The following is a 22172-nucleotide window of genomic DNA, read 5'->3' as shown; positions in this document are numbered from 1 at the left end:
TGGTGTAGAGAACACAGATGGAAAAACGGAATAATCTTATGCATTAAATCTCTTTCTGGAAAAAAAAAAAATCAATAAACCTTTAAGTAACATTTATTCTTAGCAAGCAGATAAATTATAGATGAGAAGTTTTCAATGCTGAGAGATAATATGTTTATGTGTACTAACCTTTTATTTTCTGAAATTTAAGCAAAGCCAACTCGTTTTTTTTACAAGCATTTCAAGTACTAGTGTCGATCACAGTTTGGCCACCTTCATCCTTAAATAATTACTTATATTGATCATCTTCTCATGAAAAGAACTCTGTGACTTTACTACAAATGGTCATACTGCTGCAAGATTGAAAATAAATAAAAGGTAACTGGGAGGAGCTTGGGGACTGGGTCTGTTTCTAGCCTCAGGAACCATTATCTGTTTTGTCTTAATTCTCCCTTCTATCCTGGAAAGCAATTTAAATTCTGTGCTACTGCTACAGTTAAGAGCAACTTCTTCTATAATATTAATTAAATGCTAGGAAACATACTTCTATGATGACCTAGTCAGGCTTCTGTTCAAATAAAGCAAAAGCCACATAAAGAGAAAATATGAACACCTGATAAATTGTGTAAATGTTTCAATAAGTCTCATTTCCTTATGAACATTTTTTTATTCTTTTTTCTAGTTTCCTGGATTATTTCAATATATAAGGAATTGGAGACGGCTTTAAAAAAATAAAAGTCATGGGAAATGAGGAATATAAAAGCTCACAGATGCAAATTATATAACTTCTCAAGGGACCATACTGACTTAAGTCAAAATTCTGATGTGTACAAAAAAGATACTCATCATACTACCTCACAAATACATATATAAAGGTATTAAGTACCTGTATATTTTGCACAAAATAACAATATACTTGGGTGTGATGAAAAATAAAGTGATGTGTTCCAGTGAAAATCACCACTTGTGAGTCAGTTAGAAAATTAGTGTATAAAGGCAGAATTTCAGAGCTTATATGAATGATGGCAGGAAGTGTCCCAGGAGCTGAGAAAAGGTACTAGTTAGTCCTTGTTGTGGTGTGGGAGGTAGAGAAGCACAGCAGAAAATAATTCTGTTTAAGCAGGACAAATACGGGACAGAAGAAATAAGATAAGTGGGAACAACAGGAACATTTTTTCAAAAAGAGTGGCATGACTTTTTTTTTTTTAACTCCAAGAAGAGCCTAATTTGTTTTAGAGGGGAAAACAGTAAATATTGGACTGAGGGGTGCTATAAAGATATGGAGAGGACCACGGGTCCACGCAAGGCCTTGAGTGTGTGAGTTACAAAACGGAGGGCTAACAAATTTATGCAGTTTTTGTAGGAAAAACTAGTTGATTTGGTGAATGATTTAAAAATCCTCAATAATTATACAGTTTTTGTTTTCTAAGACATTTCACAGTTAATGCCTCATCTAATCCAACAAGCCAGGAAGTTAAGGGTTATAACTCCTGTCTTTATGTTGAAGAAACTGAGGCTCCAAACAAATGATTTGCCCAAGGTCTCAGTTATTATGCTCTAGATCTTTTACTCTTAATCCAGACTTCTTTTTATAATATCAAAGTTTAAAACGATAAGTGAAGTACACAAGATTTCTTGCTCTGGAAAGAGTTCAAGCCAGGGCGTCACTTCCTGCTACCTCAGCCTTCAGCACGGCCCTCACACTCTATGCATCTCATGCTCAAACCTCCTCACTTTCTTGCCTCTACATGTCTTCCTGAACTACTCGCCCTACCTGGAACACTCTCCCCCTCCCCTGTTATGGACTGAAACATGTCTACCCCCAGTTTGAAGCCCCAACTCCCAGTGTGACTACATTTGGAGCTAAGGCTTTTAAGGAGGTCATTATGGTCCAACGCGATCGAGAAGGGGTGAGGCCCTAAATCCAACAGGGCTGGTATCCTTCTAAGAAGTGGAAGAGACATTAGAGCATGAGCTCTGCACTCCCTCTCCAACCCACTCCCTCCACACACACAGAAGGCTCTGTGAGGACACAGCGAGGTGGATGTCTATGGGGAGACCTTACCAGAAACTAACCCTGCTGGCACTTTGTTCTTGGACTTCCAGATCATCTCCAGAACTGTGAGAAAATTAAATTCTAGTGTTTAAGACATTCAATCTGGTATTCTGTTATGGCAGCCAGAGCCGACTAAGACATCCCCTCTCTTTCCTAAGTAATACAAACCCTTCAATCTCAATTTCAATGTCATTTCAGAAAATGAGCCCCCTTCACAAAGTTAGGTACTTGTGTTACATGCTACTACAGCACCCTGCACTTCTGTGCATTTAGATAAAATGTCCATCGCACCTGCTTACAAATAGCTCTTTAATTCTCTACCTCTAGCTAATCTGCACACTCGGTGAAGGGCAAGGCCATCTTCATCCCCTACAGAGCATTGTGCCTTGTTATACCAGGTTTACTATATATCTGTTGAATGACTCTTCATCTTATAAGAAGTTGTTTATAGAAAGGAGCTCTGAAAACAACCTAGATGATTTGTTTGCCATATCTGAACTACTGATGCTAGTCCTCCTATGCTGCATTGACACCAAAGAGAAAATGTTCCTTTGTCCCCTGCCTTATTTCCTTTAGTGCTGACCTCTAAACTAACAGAATTCATATGTAGACATTCAAAGAATACCATGAGGGAAGCTAAAGTCCAGAAGTTTCTGAGGCTTGCTATAAAATGGGTAGGGGAATCTCAGGCCTGTTCAGAGAGAGATAGTATATATTTAACACTTGACAAAAAGAAGGCTAGCATTCTTTTTCAGTTTTTAAATAAGAATAAACTTAAAATTTAGAAAGCACATAGTTAAAAGAAAACTTAAGACAAGGGAAAAAGAACACCTACCCGTCAAAGGTTACAGAAATGCAGTGATAGTGAGTGCTTATAGCATCAGTGTAAGGGTTAAATTAGATAAACTGTGGAAAGCACCCAGAACCTCCTCTTTTTCAAGTATCCAACAAACAGCAATTATTTTTGTTTTTAAAAATACTCATTTAATAACAGTAATTGTGGTATAGAAATTCAGTATGTGCCAATATGCAAAGCATGAAGGTGACATTAAGATGACTGTAGATGGGACCATGGAACTACATTCAACACTCAATGTTGAAATTGTGGAGAATGAGCACTTGGGGAAAACACAGGGTTATTATACCAACATCCCGGGAAATACAGCTTAGTATATTTGAAATCAACCCTACATTGAAATTTTAGCATGGATTGTTATACAACTGTTCAAGAAAACTTGATAGGGAAGTACCCAGGAAGAGCCAGAATGAGTCATTCTTAGAAAAACCATGCTTCATTTCCCTTTCTGAAATGACTAGATCAGGGGTCAGCAAACTTCAGCCTGCTTCCTGTTTTTTAAAGTCTTATTGGAATACAGGCACTCATGCATATATGCGTTGCCTATTGAGGCTTTTGTGCCACAAAGGCAGAGATGAGTAGCTGCCTGACTTCACAGGAAAAGTTTGCTGACCCCTTCTCTAGAGGACAGGAAAATGCTACAGGAGCATTTTCCTTGTATCAAGAATGGCCTTAAAACCAGGATCTCTTCACTGACCTAGCCTCAGCGCTCAGACTTTGACTTTGTGATTCCATCAAGTTTGTTTCAATTGACTGGGCCAAGCGCACAATGGGCCTGGAATAGAGAGACACCTTAGGCCAGCACAGGGGGCTGACAACTGCAATGAAGAGGCTCCCCAAATAGGCCAGTCCCAAGCCAGCCAACCAAGTGAGATCCTGAGTGGGCTGGTGCAAGGGAAAGGATGCTACACTCAAGAGAGCCCCAAGAACTGACTATTGGATTTGGCAACATGGAGGTCCTTGGTGATCTTGACAAGCATATTTCAGTGGGAGTTGGGGTGGAGGGGGTCAAAAGTCTGAATGTTGTGGATTCAAGAAAGAACGAGGGGAAAGGAGGTTGTGATGGCGAGTATATACAAATCTTGTGGGGCGTTCTGCATCACAGTGGAGCAGAGAAACAGATGCACTTTACTTCTGTCCCCGTCATCTAGTCACACAGCGCTGCTTGCCTGTACCATCACCCTTAGAAGTTGAACCAAGACAGAAGAGAAGCTTGGGAAATCTTTTCAATATTTTAACAATCCATTTTCCTTTTCCTCTGGATCATTCCATCAGCTTAGATATATGTCGTAGTATCTCCCATCTAAAACAAACACACTCCCTTTATCACATGTCCCACTCCAGGACAACCATATCTCACCGAGGACTTTCATGTTGTCAAATCCAATAGTCAGTTCCTGGGCCCCACCTCTCTGGTCCTGTGGGCAGGATTTGCCACAACTGATCACTGCTTCCATGTCCCTCACTGGCTTCTGGTATACCAAGCCCTCTTGTTTTTTCTTTCTACCTTACAAGCTGCTACTTCTCAGACTTCTTAGTTAGTTGATTCCTTTTTATCTCCCTTTCTTCTAAATGTTGGCCTGCCCCAGGGCTTAGTCCTCACCTTCTTTTCATCAGTAACTAGATTTCTTAATAACTTCACTTAGACCCTTGACTCTAAAGCTGTTAGATGTTAAACACTAGAATGTATTACTTAAATTCCAAACTCTCCCCCCAAATTCCAGACTTATAGATCTGCCCACTTACTTGATACCTTGAGCTTAAGTTATCATGCTCAAAACTGAACTCTAGATTCTAACCATCATTGCTCCAACAAAATACACAAGAAAAACCTCTTCCCTCACTCTTCCCCATCCCAACAAATGGTCACTACCCAGTTGCTCTGGCCCAAAGGAAAACTTGACCTTTCTTTCATAGTCACATCCAATCTGTCAGAAAATTTTGTGAGTTGCAATAAATATCCTTGAATATATGTCTTGATATGAACTAGGGGATAGGCTTACAACATAAATTCCTTGAAGGAAGCCTGCACTTTTAAGTTTCCCAAATTTAACTGTCTCATTTTATTCAATTTACTAATAATAGTTCTTATGTTTGCTCTATCAACATGACGGTTGATGAACAGGACCCTGGTTGCATAAATTACGCTACCATATTTCATTGATTCTAAGATGTCCATTTTTCCTCACATTTAATGTGTCTGCAATCCAGACTCAGCATTTTACAACTGCTATTGACGAAGTAGCACTCATGGAAAAGCTGGCATGGGAAATACCATACATGTTGAGTTTGCCATTTAAAATGTCTTTAGAAAGATACAGTACGATCTGGCACTGAAAAGAAAAATTACTGAATAGAAAGTGCAAAAACAGGAGCTGGACATATATTTGATGTTGGTCAAACAAATATTTGTAGTAACATGGAACAAGTGCAATTGAGTATTTTCCTGCAAGGCAACAGCCAGTCTTCTCATGGGACCTCTGGTAGGAAGAAATCCACATGAAGATAAAGCTGTGTTAGTTTTTGTTATTAAGCTACATGCAAAAATAAAAATGCCTATCACAAGCCAAGCGGTACAAATGACGGCAGGAAGAATTGCAGATGTCCCCTGGAAACACACATTACAAAATAAATAAATAAAAGGATGGTATGATTAATTCATGAATCAGCCAGGATTGTCAGGAAAATACTGCATCATAGTTTAGCAATGTTTTTCCATTTCAATGATTAAAATAATGGGTGACTTATAATTTATGGCATCCTGTATTCAATTAAGTGATATATATGTACGATGGAATACCTTCCAGCTAAGAAAATGGGTAAAATAGGGGTAGATCCATATGTACTGATGCAGAAGAATCTCTAAGACAAATTGTAAATGCAAAAACAGTAATACAAACAAAATTGTTCATAGGATGCCTGCCATTTATGTAAAAAAGAGACCGAGAGACAAAAACACAAATCTATATGTATATATATATATATAGAGAGAGAGAGAGAGAGAGAAAGTACAGCTGGGGAGCCAAAAATAGCCTTCTTCTATGGAAACTTAACATATCAACAGCCGGCACTGTAAATCAGGAAAGAAAGGACAGACCACTCAGTAAACAGTAATGGAATAATGTGGTATCCATATGGAGAAAAATAAAATTGAGTCCTTCATACAAAGTTCACTTCCAAATGGATTTCATTTAAATGGAAAAGCAAAACTCTAAAACATAAGTATGACCTTGGAGTAAGGAAGGATTTCTTTAGAACACATAAAAGCCACAAAATACATAGAAAAAAAAAGTATAATTACATGAAAAATACTTCTTTTTTAAAAAGATTTATTTATTTATTTTAGAAAGCGGGGAAGGAGCAGAGAAAGAGACAACCTCAAACAGACTCCGTGCTGAGCACAGAACACAATGTGGGGCTTGACCCTACGACCCTGACATCATGACCTGAGCCGAAACCAAGAGTCGGATGCTTAACCAACTGAGCCACCCAGGTGCCCCAATACTGCTGTTTTCTAAAATATACCAGTAAGAGAGTGAAAAAGCAAGACTAGACACAAAATCAAGCCACAGGCTAGAACACTCTTTGCAATACATTTATCTGACAAAGGATGTGTCACAGAATGGAAAATTAGTACTTGTGAAATATATCCCTGACAAAGGGTTTATACCTAGAATATATAAAGACTCTTAAAAAATTAAAAAGACAAATCAATTTTTTAATGGCAAAAGACTTGCACAGGTACTTCCCCAAAGAATTTTCAATACACAATAAACATATGAAAAGGTACTCAACATAATTTGTCCTCAGGGAAATAAAAATTAAAACCACACAAAGACTACATAAATCGGAATGGGTAAAATTAACAAGATACTACCAGTGTTGGTTTTTTTTTTTTTAATAATGCAAGCATTATTTTTTTTAAGATTTTATTTATTTATTTGACAGAGAGAGGCATAGCAAGAGAAGGAACACAAGCAGGGGGAGTAGGAGAGGGAGGAGCAGGCTTCCCCGCGGAGCAGGGAACCCGATGTGAGGCTCAATCCCAGGACCCTGGGATCACAACCTGAGCCGAAGGCAGACGCTTAATGACTGAGCCACCCAGGCACCCCAAGATACTACCAGTGTTAACAAGGATAGGAAGCAAATAGAATTCTCATACATTGCTGGTGGGAGAATAGACTGGCATAAGCATTCTGGAACTCTGTTTTGCAGTATCTAGTAAAGCAGAACATGCGAATATCCTTCTATTCAACTTAACTCCTAAGTAAATAGCAAAGAGAAGCAAGTACATATGTCCATCCTAAGACATGTACAAGGATGTGCACAGAAGCTTTATTTATAATAGCCAAAAGTTAGAAATATGCCAATTGTCCATCCATAGTAAAACAATCCCATATTTCGGGGCAGGAGGTAAAAGGAGGAGAAAATAAAGAATGAACTACAGGTAGTCTGGGTGGCTCAGTTCGTTAAGCGACTGCCTTCGGCTCAGGTCATGATCCTGGAGTCCCGGGATCGAGTCCCACATCGGGCTCCCTGCTCAGCAGGGAGTCTGCTCCTCCCTCTGACTCCCCCCTCTCGTGCTCTCTCTCTCTATCTCATTCTCTCTCTCAAATAAATAAATAAAATCTTTTTAAAAAAACTAAAAAAGAATGAACTACTACATAGCTAACCATGGTTAGTTGATTCTGGGGAAGGAAAGGGAATCAACAGAGAAACGTATACAAAAGGTTTAAATTGTACTAGTTACTTTCTAATCCCAACTGTATTAGCCATGTTAATGTTAACTAGGTGTTGTGTGCATAGATTTTAATATTTAATTCTTTTCTTTAAACTGTCTGTGTGTGTGTGTGTGTGTGTGTGAATGTGTGTGTAAAAATCTTTGAGTTTCGGAACCTGAGCAAAACCAATTTTATAAAAAGAAAGATAATAGTTAATGTATAAACACATGTATGCAGGTAGAGGTATGACTATGTACACCTCTCGAAGGATATAAGAAAAGCTGGCCACAGGAATTATTTGAAAGGAGGCACACTGTGGAACTCTGGATCAGGACGAGAATGGAAAGGAAGCTTCTTTACCCTTATATACCTTTGGTACTATTTGAGTTTGTTGCCAGATAGTTTTCCCTCCTCCAAATCACTCCTTTAACATCCCAGAAAAATACCCTTGTGCACTGTTGGTATGAATGTAAATTGGTGCAGCCACTCTGGAAAACAGTACAGAGACTCCCGGACAAATTAAAAGTAGAAATACCATATGATCCAGTGATTCCACTTCTGGGTACTTATCCAAAGAAAACAAAAACACTAACTCAAAAAGACAGAAGCAACTCTGTGCTTACCGCACATTATTTACAGAAGCCAAGACACAGAAACAACCTAAGTGTCCACTGATAGATGAATGGATAAAGAAAATGTGGTGTGTATATATAATGGAATACTACTCAGCCATGAAAAAAGGAATCCAGCCTTGCAAAACATGGATGGACCCCGAGGGCATTATGCTCAGTGAAAATAAGTCAGACAGAGAAAGACAAATACTGAATGATATCATTTATATTTAGAATCTAAAATAAAAATGAAAACACACATAAAACAAGCTCATAGATGCAGAGAACAGATTGGTGGTCGCCAGAGGCAGGGGGTGGGAGAAATGGGTGGAAGGGGGTCACAATGTACAAACTTCCAGGTACAAAATAAATCAGTCCTGGGAATGTAACGTACAGCATGGTGACAATAGTCAATAATGCTGTATTGTACATTTGAAAGTTGCTAAGAGAGTAAATCTTTCAAGTTCTCATCATAAGAAAAAAAATTTGTAACTAAGTATGTATTTGTTAACCAGACTTATTGTGGCGATCAATTTGCAATATATGCAAGTATTAGATCATTATGCTCTCCATCTGACAGCTAAACCTGAATTAAAACAATTTTTTTTATTGACTTATTTATTTGTCAGAGAGAGAGAGAGAGAGCACAAGCAGGGGGAAGGAGAAGCAGACTCCCCACTGAGCAGGGAGCCTGATGCGGGACTCAATCCCAGAACCCTGGGATCATGACCTGAGCCAAAGGCAGACGCTTAACCCACTAAGCCACCCAGGCTAAAAAAAATTATTTTAAATAAAAATAAAGTCCCAGAAACGGATGGGCAAGTTTGCATGTGAGAACTGATATTCCTAAACTTGAAAGTATTGTAACTGAACGTAAGATGTAGGAGTGTGTTATGTAACACGTGTGTGTATTGTATGATAGTGTATGTTATGTAGTACAGAATATATAACATATTATAATACTTGGAGTGATTAGGTCAAATGTAATTCAGAGCAGGAAAGCTGTTAGCTCAGAGAAGGCAAGGAAATAGACACAAGATGAACTGATACTAGAACAAGATGGGGAAGATCTTAGTGGCCCTGTTATATTTCCACACGAACCACTGTTATTGAGCCACAGCCCATTTCTCCACAGCACGGACCTCCCTCTGTCCATACACATTCATTTCATGGGTTTCTATTATGAAAAGTGACTGCTGCACCAGACACTGAGCTAGCTCCCTGAGAGCAGAAATGTGGCTTTTGCTCATCACTGTTTCCCTAAACCCAGCCCCGTGGCAGAGAGGCTAAGAGCACAGGGTTCTTTTTTTTTTTCTTTTTAAGATTTTTTTTATTTATTTGACAGAGAGAGACACAGCCAGAGAGGGAACACAAGCAGGGGGGTTGGGGGAGGGAGAAGCAGGCTTCCCGCCAAGCAGGGAGCCCCATGCGGGGCTCAATCCCAGGACCCTGGGATCATGACCTGAGCCGAAGGCAGACGCTTAACTACTGAGCCACCCGGTCACCCCCAAGAGTGCAGGTTTCTTATTTCATCTCTCTGGGGCTCAGTTTCCTCATCTCAAAAATGACACCAGCAGCTCCTACTCACAGGGTTGTCGTCAGTGCACGGAAAGCACCAAGTACCATGCCTGATACTTAGGAGAGCTTCATAATGCCAGGGGTTGGTGACAGTATCAGACAAGTCACTGTATTTCAACAAAAAGAACCAGGACTTCTCTGAAAAGCAGCAGAACTTTCCTGGATTGCAAAAGTAAGATGGGCCAAGGGCATCTTGCTGGGAAACACTAACTCTTTCAAGAATTCCCTGGGTTGATTATTGTCAAACTCTCCCTGCAGTATTATGTAAGGTAACAGGGGAATGGAATCCCGGTAAGGGAACTGGGATAGGTGTGGCAGGTGTCTGGCATGGAGAACTTTCCAGCACTCAGAAGCGATGGACTGGATAGACACACAGTAACCTGTGCAGAAACAAAAACAACATGCCCTGGGAAAACGTTCAGAAATAGGAGATCTGTAGAACAAAACCATTTCTAGAAATTAAAATGCCAGGCATACAAAGTAATAAGAAATACTTAAAAACACACAAACTAAAAGAATATTCATTCAATACATGAGATGACTGATGATTGCCGGGGCTGGGGGGAAGGGTGGGGAGGAGATGAGATGAGAGTAGGGAATGAAGATGGAAGGGAATAAGAGCGAGACCTCAGTGCCCATGATGGGAAGTGCCATGAACTAAGAGGCAGTAACCAGCTGCACCCCAAGTGCAAGAGTCCAAATGAAGACAACAACAACAATCATCTCCTGTGGTAATGATGAAATGGACAAGAACAGCCTCATGAGGCTGTCCATTGGTAGGAGTGAACGGTAGCTGAAAACAACAAGCTGATTATCACAGGTTACAATCAACGCAAATAACCTTCAAACTCAAGGTTTAAAGATACTTAGATGGGGCTGTTCATCTGAAGCATGTTAAGAATTATGTAAATGAGAATTTAATATTGTTTATAAGCAGTGGAATGAATGAATGACTATATATATATGTATATGTGTGTATATCTCAAATAGGATTGCAAAAGAGTACATTAAAAGTGTAGACAAAACACAAGTTATATGATCACAAATTGCTGCTATACCTAGTTTTCAAATCTTTTCAGATTCTTTCATTTATAGAGGCTAATTGTGAAGAGAAATGATGGTAAGATACAAGCTATATAAGCATAAATAAAGGCAGTGAGTAAAGGGAATTCTTTTCATGGGAACTGTTATGATTATAGGTTACATTATATGTGTAATATAAAGATTTTACAAGGTGATAAAAGGAAAAGAAAGATATGTCTATGAAATTTATGTCCTTAAGCTCCCTGTGCAGGGAACCAGAAAACAAGGAGTGGACCATTTGGCAGCAGGAGTTTTATAAATGCGAGCTTTAATGAAAATGTCATACTGAAAGATTTCCAGAAGTTGTGAATGGGGAAAGTTGTTTATGTGAAGTGAATGAAAATGTTCTGCACTGTTCAGATTGTATTCTGTGCATCCGAGCCTGGAATTAACCAAAAGCAGACTGCTTCACTAGTGGAGCTCATCTCCAGAAATTTATTTAGGGACGCTCTGAATGTAGAAGTATGAGTTAACGGAATATAAGGGATTCCTCACCTTCCACATGAGCCAAGGTCAATCTGTCTAGGCGTACAGCTGGAAAAGCCCAATCTGCTGGTAGCTTGCAGATCTGTGGCATCAGCCTGGGACCTGGTCAAAGGGGCTGAGTGGGCTGACTCTCGACCATCAGACTTGACCCTTCTCCATGACACAGATTCTCAGCCCTGCTGCTATTCAGTGCTGCCTCATTCCACCATCTCTCCAATCACCTCCAGTGGGACGAGAGGATACTGAGAAAAACTGGAAAAGTGAAAGGCTAAACGCCATGATCACACGGGATTTCAGAATTCATGCTCGTGCCTATTTTGGTATAGATTGAGGACAAAGCACTTATACACTTATTAGAATCACTAAGGAAATAAAGCCTGTGTCTGTACGTTCATATAGCTGTACCTGCTTGGAGTTACTAAATAGAGTGAAGTTGGATAAAACAGATGTTAAAATCAGCAAAACCCAGCTTCTTCAGATGTAAGGCTGTTTGGTATCCAGTATTGAAACTGACAGTCATGTAATTTTACTTTTTGTCTGATAAAGGGAAAATCTAGAAACTGTTCATGTAAATGTTCTTTATTTAAATATTAGGCTTTCAGATTTTATCTTAATTTCCAATTGACACATAATCAGCAGTAGTCTGAAGCACTCCAGCTTTTAGTTTCTCTTTAAGTTTTTAACTACCTCGGGGCGCCTGGGTGGCTCAGTCGTTAAGCGACTGCCTTCGGGCAGGTCATGACCCCAGGGTCCTGGGCTAGAGCCCCTCAGTTGGGCTCCCTGCTCAGCAGGAAGCCTGCTTCTCCCTCTCCCACTCCCCCTGCTTGTGTTCCCTCTCTCGCTCTCCCTCTCTGTCAAATAAATAAAATCTTAAAAAAAAAAAAAGCTTTTAAATAAAAATTTCAGAAGATACTAAAGGGATACGGAAATTCTTTTTTTAATGAGAAATCTTTTGGTAACATGAATGATTTTACTCTTTAAACTTTTTACAAGCGGTTTATGTATTAATGTTTAGTATTTTGTTTAATAATATGAACCATATAGGAAAAAAAATTTTTTTTTTAATTTTCACCCACTGGCAGCCTGGTATTTTTTATTGGCAAGCTCTACCCACTGGTTATATATTAATAGCTAATTACAAATGTTCCAATAAAATACTATTCTGTTTACTATAATCCTAAATCTAAAAGGATTTTAGCAATGGATCCAATTATTATCAAAGAAAGCTGGAAGACATATGAAGAATTGCATAAAAACATTCATACATAAGTATTACCTATGTAAATTAATCAAAATGAAGGGTGTTAATTATAAGACATGTGAAGAAGCAGAATACTTTACAAACAATGAAATTCGTAGGTTGAGAGTAGAACCACTCTCTTATTACATGGCTGCTACCAAATCATACTGGGCGTGAGAAGGAATAATTAATATTAGACTATTATATCATGGCCCCTAAAAATGAAAACAACACCCTGCCCGTGGGATGAAGTTGAGCTTTCAAAGATATAAATATTTCTACCAGGTGCCAGTTTACAAACCCAGGAGCAAATAAAGCATTAAAGACTGCTAGACATATACTTAATTCTTTCACAAGGCTTGAGATGGTGATACCCTTGAAAGTAGTTAAGAAATCCTTGGAGAGTTTGGTTAAATGCAGAGTCTCTGATCCTGGCTCCACAGATTTAGATTATTTGGATCTGGACTGGAGCTCAGTACAAATGAGTTTGTTGTAGAATACGGAATATTCTATACACACAAGGGAGTATCACTCCCAAGAATAGAAACTGGGCACATGAGATCAAGGAGGGGGTGATATCACTTAATAAATTACCCCGACATATATTTATTTGCTCATTCAAAGAAGTCAAAATACCTCTTGGATCGAAGACCCACTTAATCAATTAATCTAAACATAAAAAGAACATGAAAGAAAAATGTGGATGTTAGCCAGCAGTAGACAAGACCAAAACATCAGACAACTGATACAAAGGTGAACCTGCAACTATTCTGTGAAGCCAGTGACAAGACAGAGCCATCACGAACCCAAGTAACATAAAAAGGCCAGCAAAAGTTAGCCACCGCTGATGAAAGGGGCCCAGTAGACTGGAAGCCACTGGGCCTAATCCTCCAGCCAGCGCACCTCACTTATCAAATGCAGCCACCATGAAAAGACAGTGCCTGATAATTTACCAGACTAGATTGTAGAACATCTGTGTGGTGTACAAATGTTTAAATCCATATGGTTTATTGAACATTATTTGTATTATGCTTGTTTCTGAATTATAGGTGATTGGTTTCTGCCTGTACCTTTAATTAGAAAAATTCTAGTTGATATAAATGTACCAAATATAAATAATGTTGACTTACCAAATGATATCAGTTATTTCCTTTGATTCTTAACTTACTGCTTGTAAAGCAGATTTGAAAAAATTTTTGATTCCAAACCATAATCAAATAGGTAAGTTGAAAGAGTGTAGTTGGAGAGAACTAGTTGGCAAGGCTTTTGTCACTGAGATTCTTAAATTTGGGCATGCATCAGAATCACCATTCTGACCTACTCAACGAGAATCTCTGGGAATAGGGGTCAATATGTGTATTTAAAAAAATACCTGGGTGGGGGCACCTGGGTGGCTCAGTCAGTAGTCAGTTAAGCATCCAACTCTTGATTTCGTCATGGTCTCAGGGTTGTGAGATCGAGCCCCGCATCAGGCTCCATGCTAGGGGTAGAGCCTGCTTAAGATTCTGTTTCTCCCTCTCCCTCTGCCCCCCCAATCAAATAATCAATCAATTAATCAAACAAACCTGGGTGATTCAAATGCAAAAAGCTGAAGACCACCAATAGAGAGGATTATTGTGACAACATGCTAGACTATAAAATCAGGTTTAAAAGCTTGTCTAACTCTAGATTAAAGGATTCCAGGAATCAGAACAATTTACTAACTCACAGAACAAAATATGCTAGGAAACTACAGACCCATACCTTTTAGGAGAATTGACATAAATTCTTAACAAAATACCTGCAAACTGGTACAAGATCTAATATGAATTATTCACTGTAACCAAGTAGGATTTTAGTCCAGGAATGCAAGGTTGTTTTAACACCAAAAAATGAATATAACAAGCATAACTATAGAATAAAGGACAAAACCACATAATCATGTCAAGACGTTTAGAAAAAGCATCAACAATATTCAATATCCATTCATAAAAAAAACTCTCAACAAACTTGGAATAGAAGAATCCGATCTTAGAGGGGGAAAATACTTCAGAATAAATGCAAGACAGTGCTTCCAGAGTAGTAACAATGTTTCAACAAACTTTAAAAATTGCTTCTTCCTATCCTAAAATATAAAAACTAAAAATATATAAATAAAAATATAAAATTAAAAACTAAAACTTCATTAATCTTAAAATGTCAGAGACATAAGGAGTAGATAACTTTTTTAATTGTCCCAATTCTTCCAAATTTGTTAGGGAGACTGCAATTCATGAAATTCATTATCTAGATTCTTAATAGTCTTTCAAAAGGCATCAAAAGGATGCCAAAGGACCACGTGGGTATTTATTCTATGGCCTTGTGTATTCCCGTACTTCTTGCATTCAGATGGCAGAGTAGAGAACCTGGTAAGCAGACAATTACCTAGTAGGAAGCAGCATGGCTAGACTATAGCAAGAGTGCCATCTCATTCTCCCTGTTCCTAAAAATCTCCATATGCCACAGCCCCGTCAGTGCCCACCCACACTCAATCTCCCCGCCTCAATTATCCCTCCACACCACCCACTCTCCATAAAACCACAGCTGCCTAGAAGGGGAAGGAGACAAGTGAAAGGGTCTTTAAAAGGCATCCTCAACCCACACAAACGGCCTTAGCTACTCCAGGCATGCCCTTCTTTGGCAAGGGCACCCACCAGTAGACTGGGACCTACCAGCAGATCTTACGGGCATGATGTGTAAAGCTACAACTCTAGCTCTCAAGTTCCTTCCCTAACTCCCACTGTGAACTTCATTTTCAATATTTCCTGTGGGGGAAGAGTTTTCCACTCTCACTCCTTGGTAATCCCAAGACTTCAGGAAAATGAAAATAAAAAGCAACAGCTCTCCCTCCTCCAAATTTCAAAACCATTACCACTTCTGCCTTGGAGAACTGTTGCCAAGACAAGAGACATTACACTGAGGAACGCCTCTGAGGACACTCAGGAAAAATATGAGGAAATATTGGTGAATCTTGATTAAGGAAGGGCAAACAGCCTTGCTCATTGCTCATTCCTGACTCATTTTCACTGGTAACTGTGGCGGCTTCTGTACCACGATGGTGGAATTGAGTTGCGACAGAAACCATAAGGCCCACAAAGCCTGAAATATTTACCACCTGGCCCTTTAAAGAAAATGTCTGCTGGGGCGCCTGGGTGGCTCAGTCGTTAAGCATCTGCCTTTGGCTCAGGTCATGATCCCAGGGTCCTGGGATCGAGCCCTGCATCAGGCTCCCTGCTCCACGGGAAGCCTTCTTCTCCCTCTCCCACTCCCCCTGCTTGTGTCCCTGCTGTCGCTATCTCTCTTTCTGTCAAATAAATAAATAAAATCTTAAAAAAAAAAAGAAAGAAAATGTTTGCTGACACCTGGTCTTGATAACCAGAAGAAAGGAGTCATTTATGACGTTTTGGGGGGCTATTTCAAACTATATACTAGAAGTGTCACACATGAATAAATGATGATAAGTTGCCCACCCAGAAACAGGGAGTCAGTTTGTACCTCAGTTCCGATGAATGTAGGACGAATATACAGACTAGCAGATGTTGAATAGGGGACCCACTCTTGATCCAGTTTCACAAGCTGTTCAATACACTCTAAAAGCTCTTCCTTGTCAAATACCTGAAGGAATGGAAAACATAATGAAGAGTGGGATTTTCCTCCACTGTAGCAATAAGTAATGATCCTCATGAAAGCTTTAGACTGTTAAAAAAAAAAAAAAGTAATAATAAAACCAAACAAGAATCTTTTTCTGTCATTTTTTTACCCCAAAATTGTGATGGGATGATGGATTATCTACGTGGAGGAGATAAAACAGTGGATCCCTACCTCTTACCATAGTAAATATCAACTACAGTTGGATTATACATTTAAATGCGATAAAACATTAAGACTTTTACAAAGTAAAAATTAAAAATACCTCTGTAACCTTAAGGTAGAAAAGCGTCGGTTTGTTTTTTTAAGATTTTTTTATTTGAGAGTGAGAGAACACATGCACAAGAGTGGAGGGAAGGGACAGAGAGAAGGGAGAGAGTCCTTAAGCAGACTCCATGCTGAGGAGCAACAAATTTGGTGAAGTTATTCATAACCCATAATTAACCAATGATAACTTGAATATGTTAAGATAGTCTGAAAATGAGTAAGAAAGACACAAATGATCCAATAGGAAAATGGGCAAAGGCAAAGAGCAGTTTATTTCTAAGGAGAAAAAGCTTTTCATATACTAGATGGGTGACAGTTTGTAAAATAAGTAGTTTCTACTCACTTAACAGGGCAAAGAAACATACTTTCAGAGATGTATGTCATGGGTTGTGCAAGGTTGAAATGAGTCAGAAACACACATCCAAGTAGAACCCATGATACCAAGAATTGGCTACTTAAATGAGAACTTAGAACAGCAATCACAGCACAATAATATAGGAAATCGGGACTGCCAATCATATAGGACACATCATCACCCTGAGTCACAGAGAATTTAGTGGAAATAGAACTTGACTAGGAATTAAAGACTTGCACCCAATTTCTTGCCCTGTCCCTTTACTCTGTGACTTTAGGCAAGTCGTTTATGCTCTAGAGGCTTGAGTGAGGTACAAAGGTGCTACTAAAATGTACAACACATACCTTTTTTTTTAAACCCATACCTTCTTGAGGTTCACTGTTATGATTAAACAGAGAAGGAATGTATACCCACATTACACAGTTTATGGCAGATCTGTGGTCCAAAAGATGTTACTTCCCTTTCCTTCTGTCCCCACTTTAAAGTATTTCCTGGTAATTTGTCTGTAATGGCACAAGAGTGAAACTAGTCCAGAGAACTTACCTTCATTTCCCTTTTGGCACTATATTATGGCCTCTGAAGGAGGTGGGTGAGCATGGGTTACAAAAATAGGGAAGAGAAGGAAGAGCCCGGCTGAAAAGGAGTAGTTAGTTGGGCTTCTTCAAAGCACAGCTAGGGCTAGGCTCCTAAAAGTTAGGCACACAGAATTTGTAAAAGCAGAAAAGGACTCCTTCAGTTCAGAAAGGCAGCCTGGTCACGTCTCAGGGAAGAGAAGTAATCTAAGACACCTCCTACCTAGACATGAGCCTTAGGATCTAAATCCAACCCACCAAGTAATGAATTCTGCTCTTTACAAAACAATGTTATAGACAGTCACCAATGGCCATGACAAACCATTCGGTATCATTTTCTTAAAAAAAAAATAAAGCTTGGGGTAAAATAAAATAATTAAATCATTGCAAACTTGCTAGTTTCCCAAGCAATTAGGCAAAATATTCCCAAAATATCTGTGTGGCACACCCTATTTTCCATTTCACATATTATAATTTCATAGGGTCTTCAAATTTTATTGAATTTAGTTTAACGTATATTTTTCTTCCTTATCCTATTATCTCTTACATACACACTAACACCCCATGGACATTTACGAAGAAACGGACTGTGGAACTGCCAAGTGGTATTGCTTATTTGCTTGTATTTTTACCTCACTGATTACAAAGTAGATCAGAAGTAACTTAAGTGTTCATGTGGTTTGTACCGAATATTGATCTAACTACAGTTGACCCTTGAACAACATGGACTTGAACTGCATAGGTCCATCTGCATGTGTATTTTTTTTCATATAGTACAGTACTGTAAACGTATTTTCTCTTCCTTGTGATTTTCTTAATAACACTTCCTTTTCTCTAGCTTACTTTGTTATAAGAATCAAGTCTATAATATATATATACAAAATATGTGTTAATCAACTGTTTATGTTTTGGTTAAGACTTCCAGTCAACAGTAGGATCCTGGTTAAGTTTTGGGGGTATTTTCAACTGCCTGGGGGTCAGTGCTCCTAACCCGTGCATTGTTCAAGGGTCAACTGTATTCAGAAATGATTTGTTTTATGGTAAATTCACAGTGACCCATTACATCAAGAGAAACACAAAAGAAACTCCTAAATTTACATACCGGCAAAGTGGCCCTCACAGCAGATCGGTGCATTCTATCCATGTTGAGGTTTGGCCGAAACAGTCGAATCTTATTATCTACTCCTCGAAATGCCTTCAATCCCTCAAACAACTAAAGAGAAAAAGAGAAATAAATCTTAGGGGATAACTAAATGAAAACAATCTCTGTGTTTAAAAGACTGACTTTTCTATGGGCACTCATATTCTTCATCATGCCAAGCTGTTGACATAGACCAAAGATCTCTAAATCTAGAGAAGCCAACAGTTGACAGTCTGGTTACTATAGCTGGGTTAAAAAGAAATTCTTTTAGTACCAAAATCTGATAGGAATTCAAAGTCATCCTTTCCTTAGCAGGAGCCATATTGCCAAATAACACCTCCATGGAGGTGGGGAGAATACATCTCCAATCACGCAACGTGAGCTAACAGCCCAGTCAATGAAAATGGACGCAAAGAACTCATTCCTGCCGCCCTAAACACACATGCATCCTTTCATTTAATCTGGCTCATACAGACTCCGGATAGTAGATAATCTAAATATGACCAGGGCTGGTTTAGTACCCCAATCACAGAAGCCAAGCAGCCCAAGACCATCCTGTGGTAGGGCCAGGCCACCTTTCTCAAAATGCCATGCCAGACAAATCACTGGGCAGGGATGTTAAAAGACTCTTCTGAAGTAGCTACATACTGATAAACGCAGAGAAAAGAGAAAAATCTATAATTTTAGTGGGAAATTTTAACACTCATTCTCTAAATAACTGACAGAACAAACAGGCTGAAACTCGGCAAAGATATGGAAGATTTGAACAACAGGAACAGCAAACTAACCTAGCGGACAGACAGAATCCTGCACACACCACCTGCAGAATGCATGCTCTTTTCACACACTTCCAACCATTAACCAGAAATCAGGATCAGAAAGAGGACGACAAAATGTCAACATTTTGGAAAAGAAGAAACTCATCACCAAATAAAGTACGAGTCAAAGAAGAAAAATAAGGGAATTTAGAAAACTTGTTGAACGGAAGGATAGTTGGGCCCTTAGAAGCTTTTAGCCTTAAAGCTCAGCTCACGTGAGAAAAGAAATCTAAATCATGTAGCACAATTCAAAGCACTAAATTAGATTTAAATGCAAATATGTAACTTATTAAATGGAACAGGAGTAAAGCTTCAGTTAAAAGAGAAGGTTGTCAGATTTTGGACTCGGCTGAGAACATGTGAAACACACCTGAAACAAAAAGACATAGTAAGCAAAATGTCATACAAATTCTTTCTAAAGTAAAGCTGGTGAGGTTATATTGTTAGCAAATACAAAACAAAATTAAATTTTATTTAATTTTAAGAAAATTAATAAATTTTAATTAGTACATTCAAAACAAAATAAATTTTTAACAAATTTAATTGGAGCATAAAGAAAATAACTTCATAGGGTTCCATTTACTTCACCTTAATTTTAAAATTGTATGCATCTGATGTAGGTTCAGATATAGGTTAAAATTATATGATAATCTCGGGCACCTGGGTGGCTCAGTCGTTAAGCATCTGCCTTCAGCTCAGATCATGATCCCGGGGTCCTGAATCGAGCCCTACATCAGGCTCCCTGCTCAGTGGGAAGCCTGCTTCTCCCTCTCCCACTCCCCCTGCTTGTGTTCCCTCTCTCGCTCTCTCTCTCTCTCTCTCTCTCTGTCAAAAAATAAATAAAAGTCTTAAAAAAAATTATATGATAATCTCATTAAGCAACACAGATGCAAAAAGTACTTCCACAAATCAAAAAGACATGATAGAAAAGTGAGCAAAAGATCTGAATAGGCACTTTAAATAAGATATCCAATTGCCCAATAAACCTATGAAAAGATGTTCAACCTCTTAGAGTAGTGGAAATTAGTATCACAATAATGAGATGCCATTACACAGAAGTAGCTAAAATTTTAAAATCTGACCATATTAGGAGTTGACAAGGTTTTGGAACAGTAAGAATGCTTATTCATGGCTGGTGGGTATAAATATTGGTAAAACCACTACAGAAAATAGTTTCCCTTTTCTTATAAAATTAAAGATACATCCGATGACTTAGCAGCACTATTCCTCGGTATAAGCTTACACAGTATTTCTCAAATCTTTTGGCATCAGGAGGTCTTTAAACTTTTAAAAATGATTATTGCTTCTCGGCCTTTTGGCTAAGATCAAGTGTAAACTTTTAAAAATTATGAAGGCCCCCAAAAGCTTTTATATATGCAGTTATTCTATCAATAATTATCATATGAGAAATTAGAAGTGAGCCATTTAAATTTATTTAACAATAAACCATGACATGTTTAACATATTTTAATGAAGACTACCCATATTTTCCAAAAGGATTATTGTTAAGTGTGGCAGTTTTTCATTACTGTAAATCTTTAATGGGTGGCTTAATGAAAGACAACTAGATTCTTATACCTGCTTTTGCTCTTGCAATATATTGTTTTGGTTGAAGTACACAAAGAAAATTCCAATCTCACAGATACGCACTTGAGAAAGGGAGAAGTATTTTTGATAGCCTTTTCAGATACCTGTGGTTATTCTTCTCTGATACCACTTCAAAAGTTGACCTGTGGTGGTTCCTTGAAGGTTAGTTGCAATGTGGAATTTGAAACCCTATCAATGAAGTTTTCATACTCTGCTAACTTATTAGAATCCAATAGTGTATCAGAGTTCAACTAAAGAAGCAGAACAGGAGATACCTATATTATTACCAGATTTATTATAAGAAATTGGCCAACACGATTGTGGTGGCTGGCTAAGCAAATCCCAAATCTGGAAGACAGGCCATCAGGGAGAGATGACAAGCAGGCTGGGACGCTCAGGCTATCAGAAAGGGAGAGACAAAGGAAAAGAAAGCTAGGTCTAGCTATGTGTGGAGTCTCTTACCTCACAGAAGTCCTAAGGTCGGGCTCACCCAGAATAATTTCCCTTTTGATTAACTTTAAGTCAGATGATCAGGGACTTCAATCACATCTACAGAATTCCTTCACCACAGCACCTAGATGGGTGTTTGACTGAATACCTAGAAGGTGGTTATGTGTATGCAATACAATGGTCATGCCTCCCTCTGTCCTCCATCACTCACAAGAGAATGTCTTGTAGGTATTCTAACTAGAAGGAAACTAAAAATCAAATTCTGGGCACTGCAGTGCAGACTAGCCAAACTGACACATCAAAAGCCATCACAGTCTATCTTGTGTTTTGAATGGATCTTAAGTCATACATAAATTTGTAATGTCATGCAATGGTTATTTGGAAAACGTTAGTTCAAGTTATGCAGATCTTCCAAAGGTTAACACCTTTTTCATACAACGCATTTTTTAAAAATCTGTTAATTTTACTAACATCATCAAAAAACTCTTTAGTAGTGGAAAGGCTCAAGCTTGTGGTGGTGGATACAAATTTTCCAAAATCCTAATTTTTACTTGTAAGCTAGAATTTTATCAATGGCAACAAATATAGTCCATTGTTTTGCTTGAAGTGGCAGACTCACTTTGTTCATTTTCAAGAAGACACCTGCAAAATGCCCAATTCTGTATAATTACACTTTGTTCTTTCAAGTAAAATGGTTCTAAGTTGA

General features: G+C 38.5%; 1 protein-coding gene across 7 annotated transcripts in view; it reads right to left on the bottom strand.

The window, feature by feature from the left end:
- The window catches only part of BCAT1 (branched chain amino acid transaminase 1), a 151853-nt gene that overhangs the window by 112946 nt on the left and 16735 nt on the right, over window positions 1–22172 (bottom strand). For all 7 annotated transcript variants that reach the window (XR_012373972.1, XR_012373973.1, XM_025879859.2 and 4 more), the window contains exons 4-5: window positions 18573–18683; window positions 16124–16243 (exon numbers count right to left, since the gene is read on the bottom strand). Coding sequence is in view for 5 of the 7 variants with exons in the window: in XM_025879859.2 (XP_025735644.2) it covers window positions 16124–16243; window positions 18573–18683 (231 nt within the window). In the remaining 2 variants the exon portion in view is untranslated. The remainder of the gene's footprint in view (window positions 1–16123; window positions 16244–18572; window positions 18684–22172) is intronic.

Source organism: Callorhinus ursinus, unplaced genomic scaffold (genome assembly GCF_003265705.2).
Source record: "Callorhinus ursinus isolate GAN/ISIS: 27379988/994484 unplaced genomic scaffold, GSC_fseal_2.0 scaffold27, whole genome shotgun sequence".
In the NCBI taxonomy this organism is placed as follows: domain Eukaryota; kingdom Metazoa; phylum Chordata; class Mammalia; order Carnivora; family Otariidae; genus Callorhinus; species Callorhinus ursinus.
The sequence above is the reverse complement of the archived record's forward strand: the minus strand, read 5'-3'. Positions and strand labels throughout refer to the sequence as shown.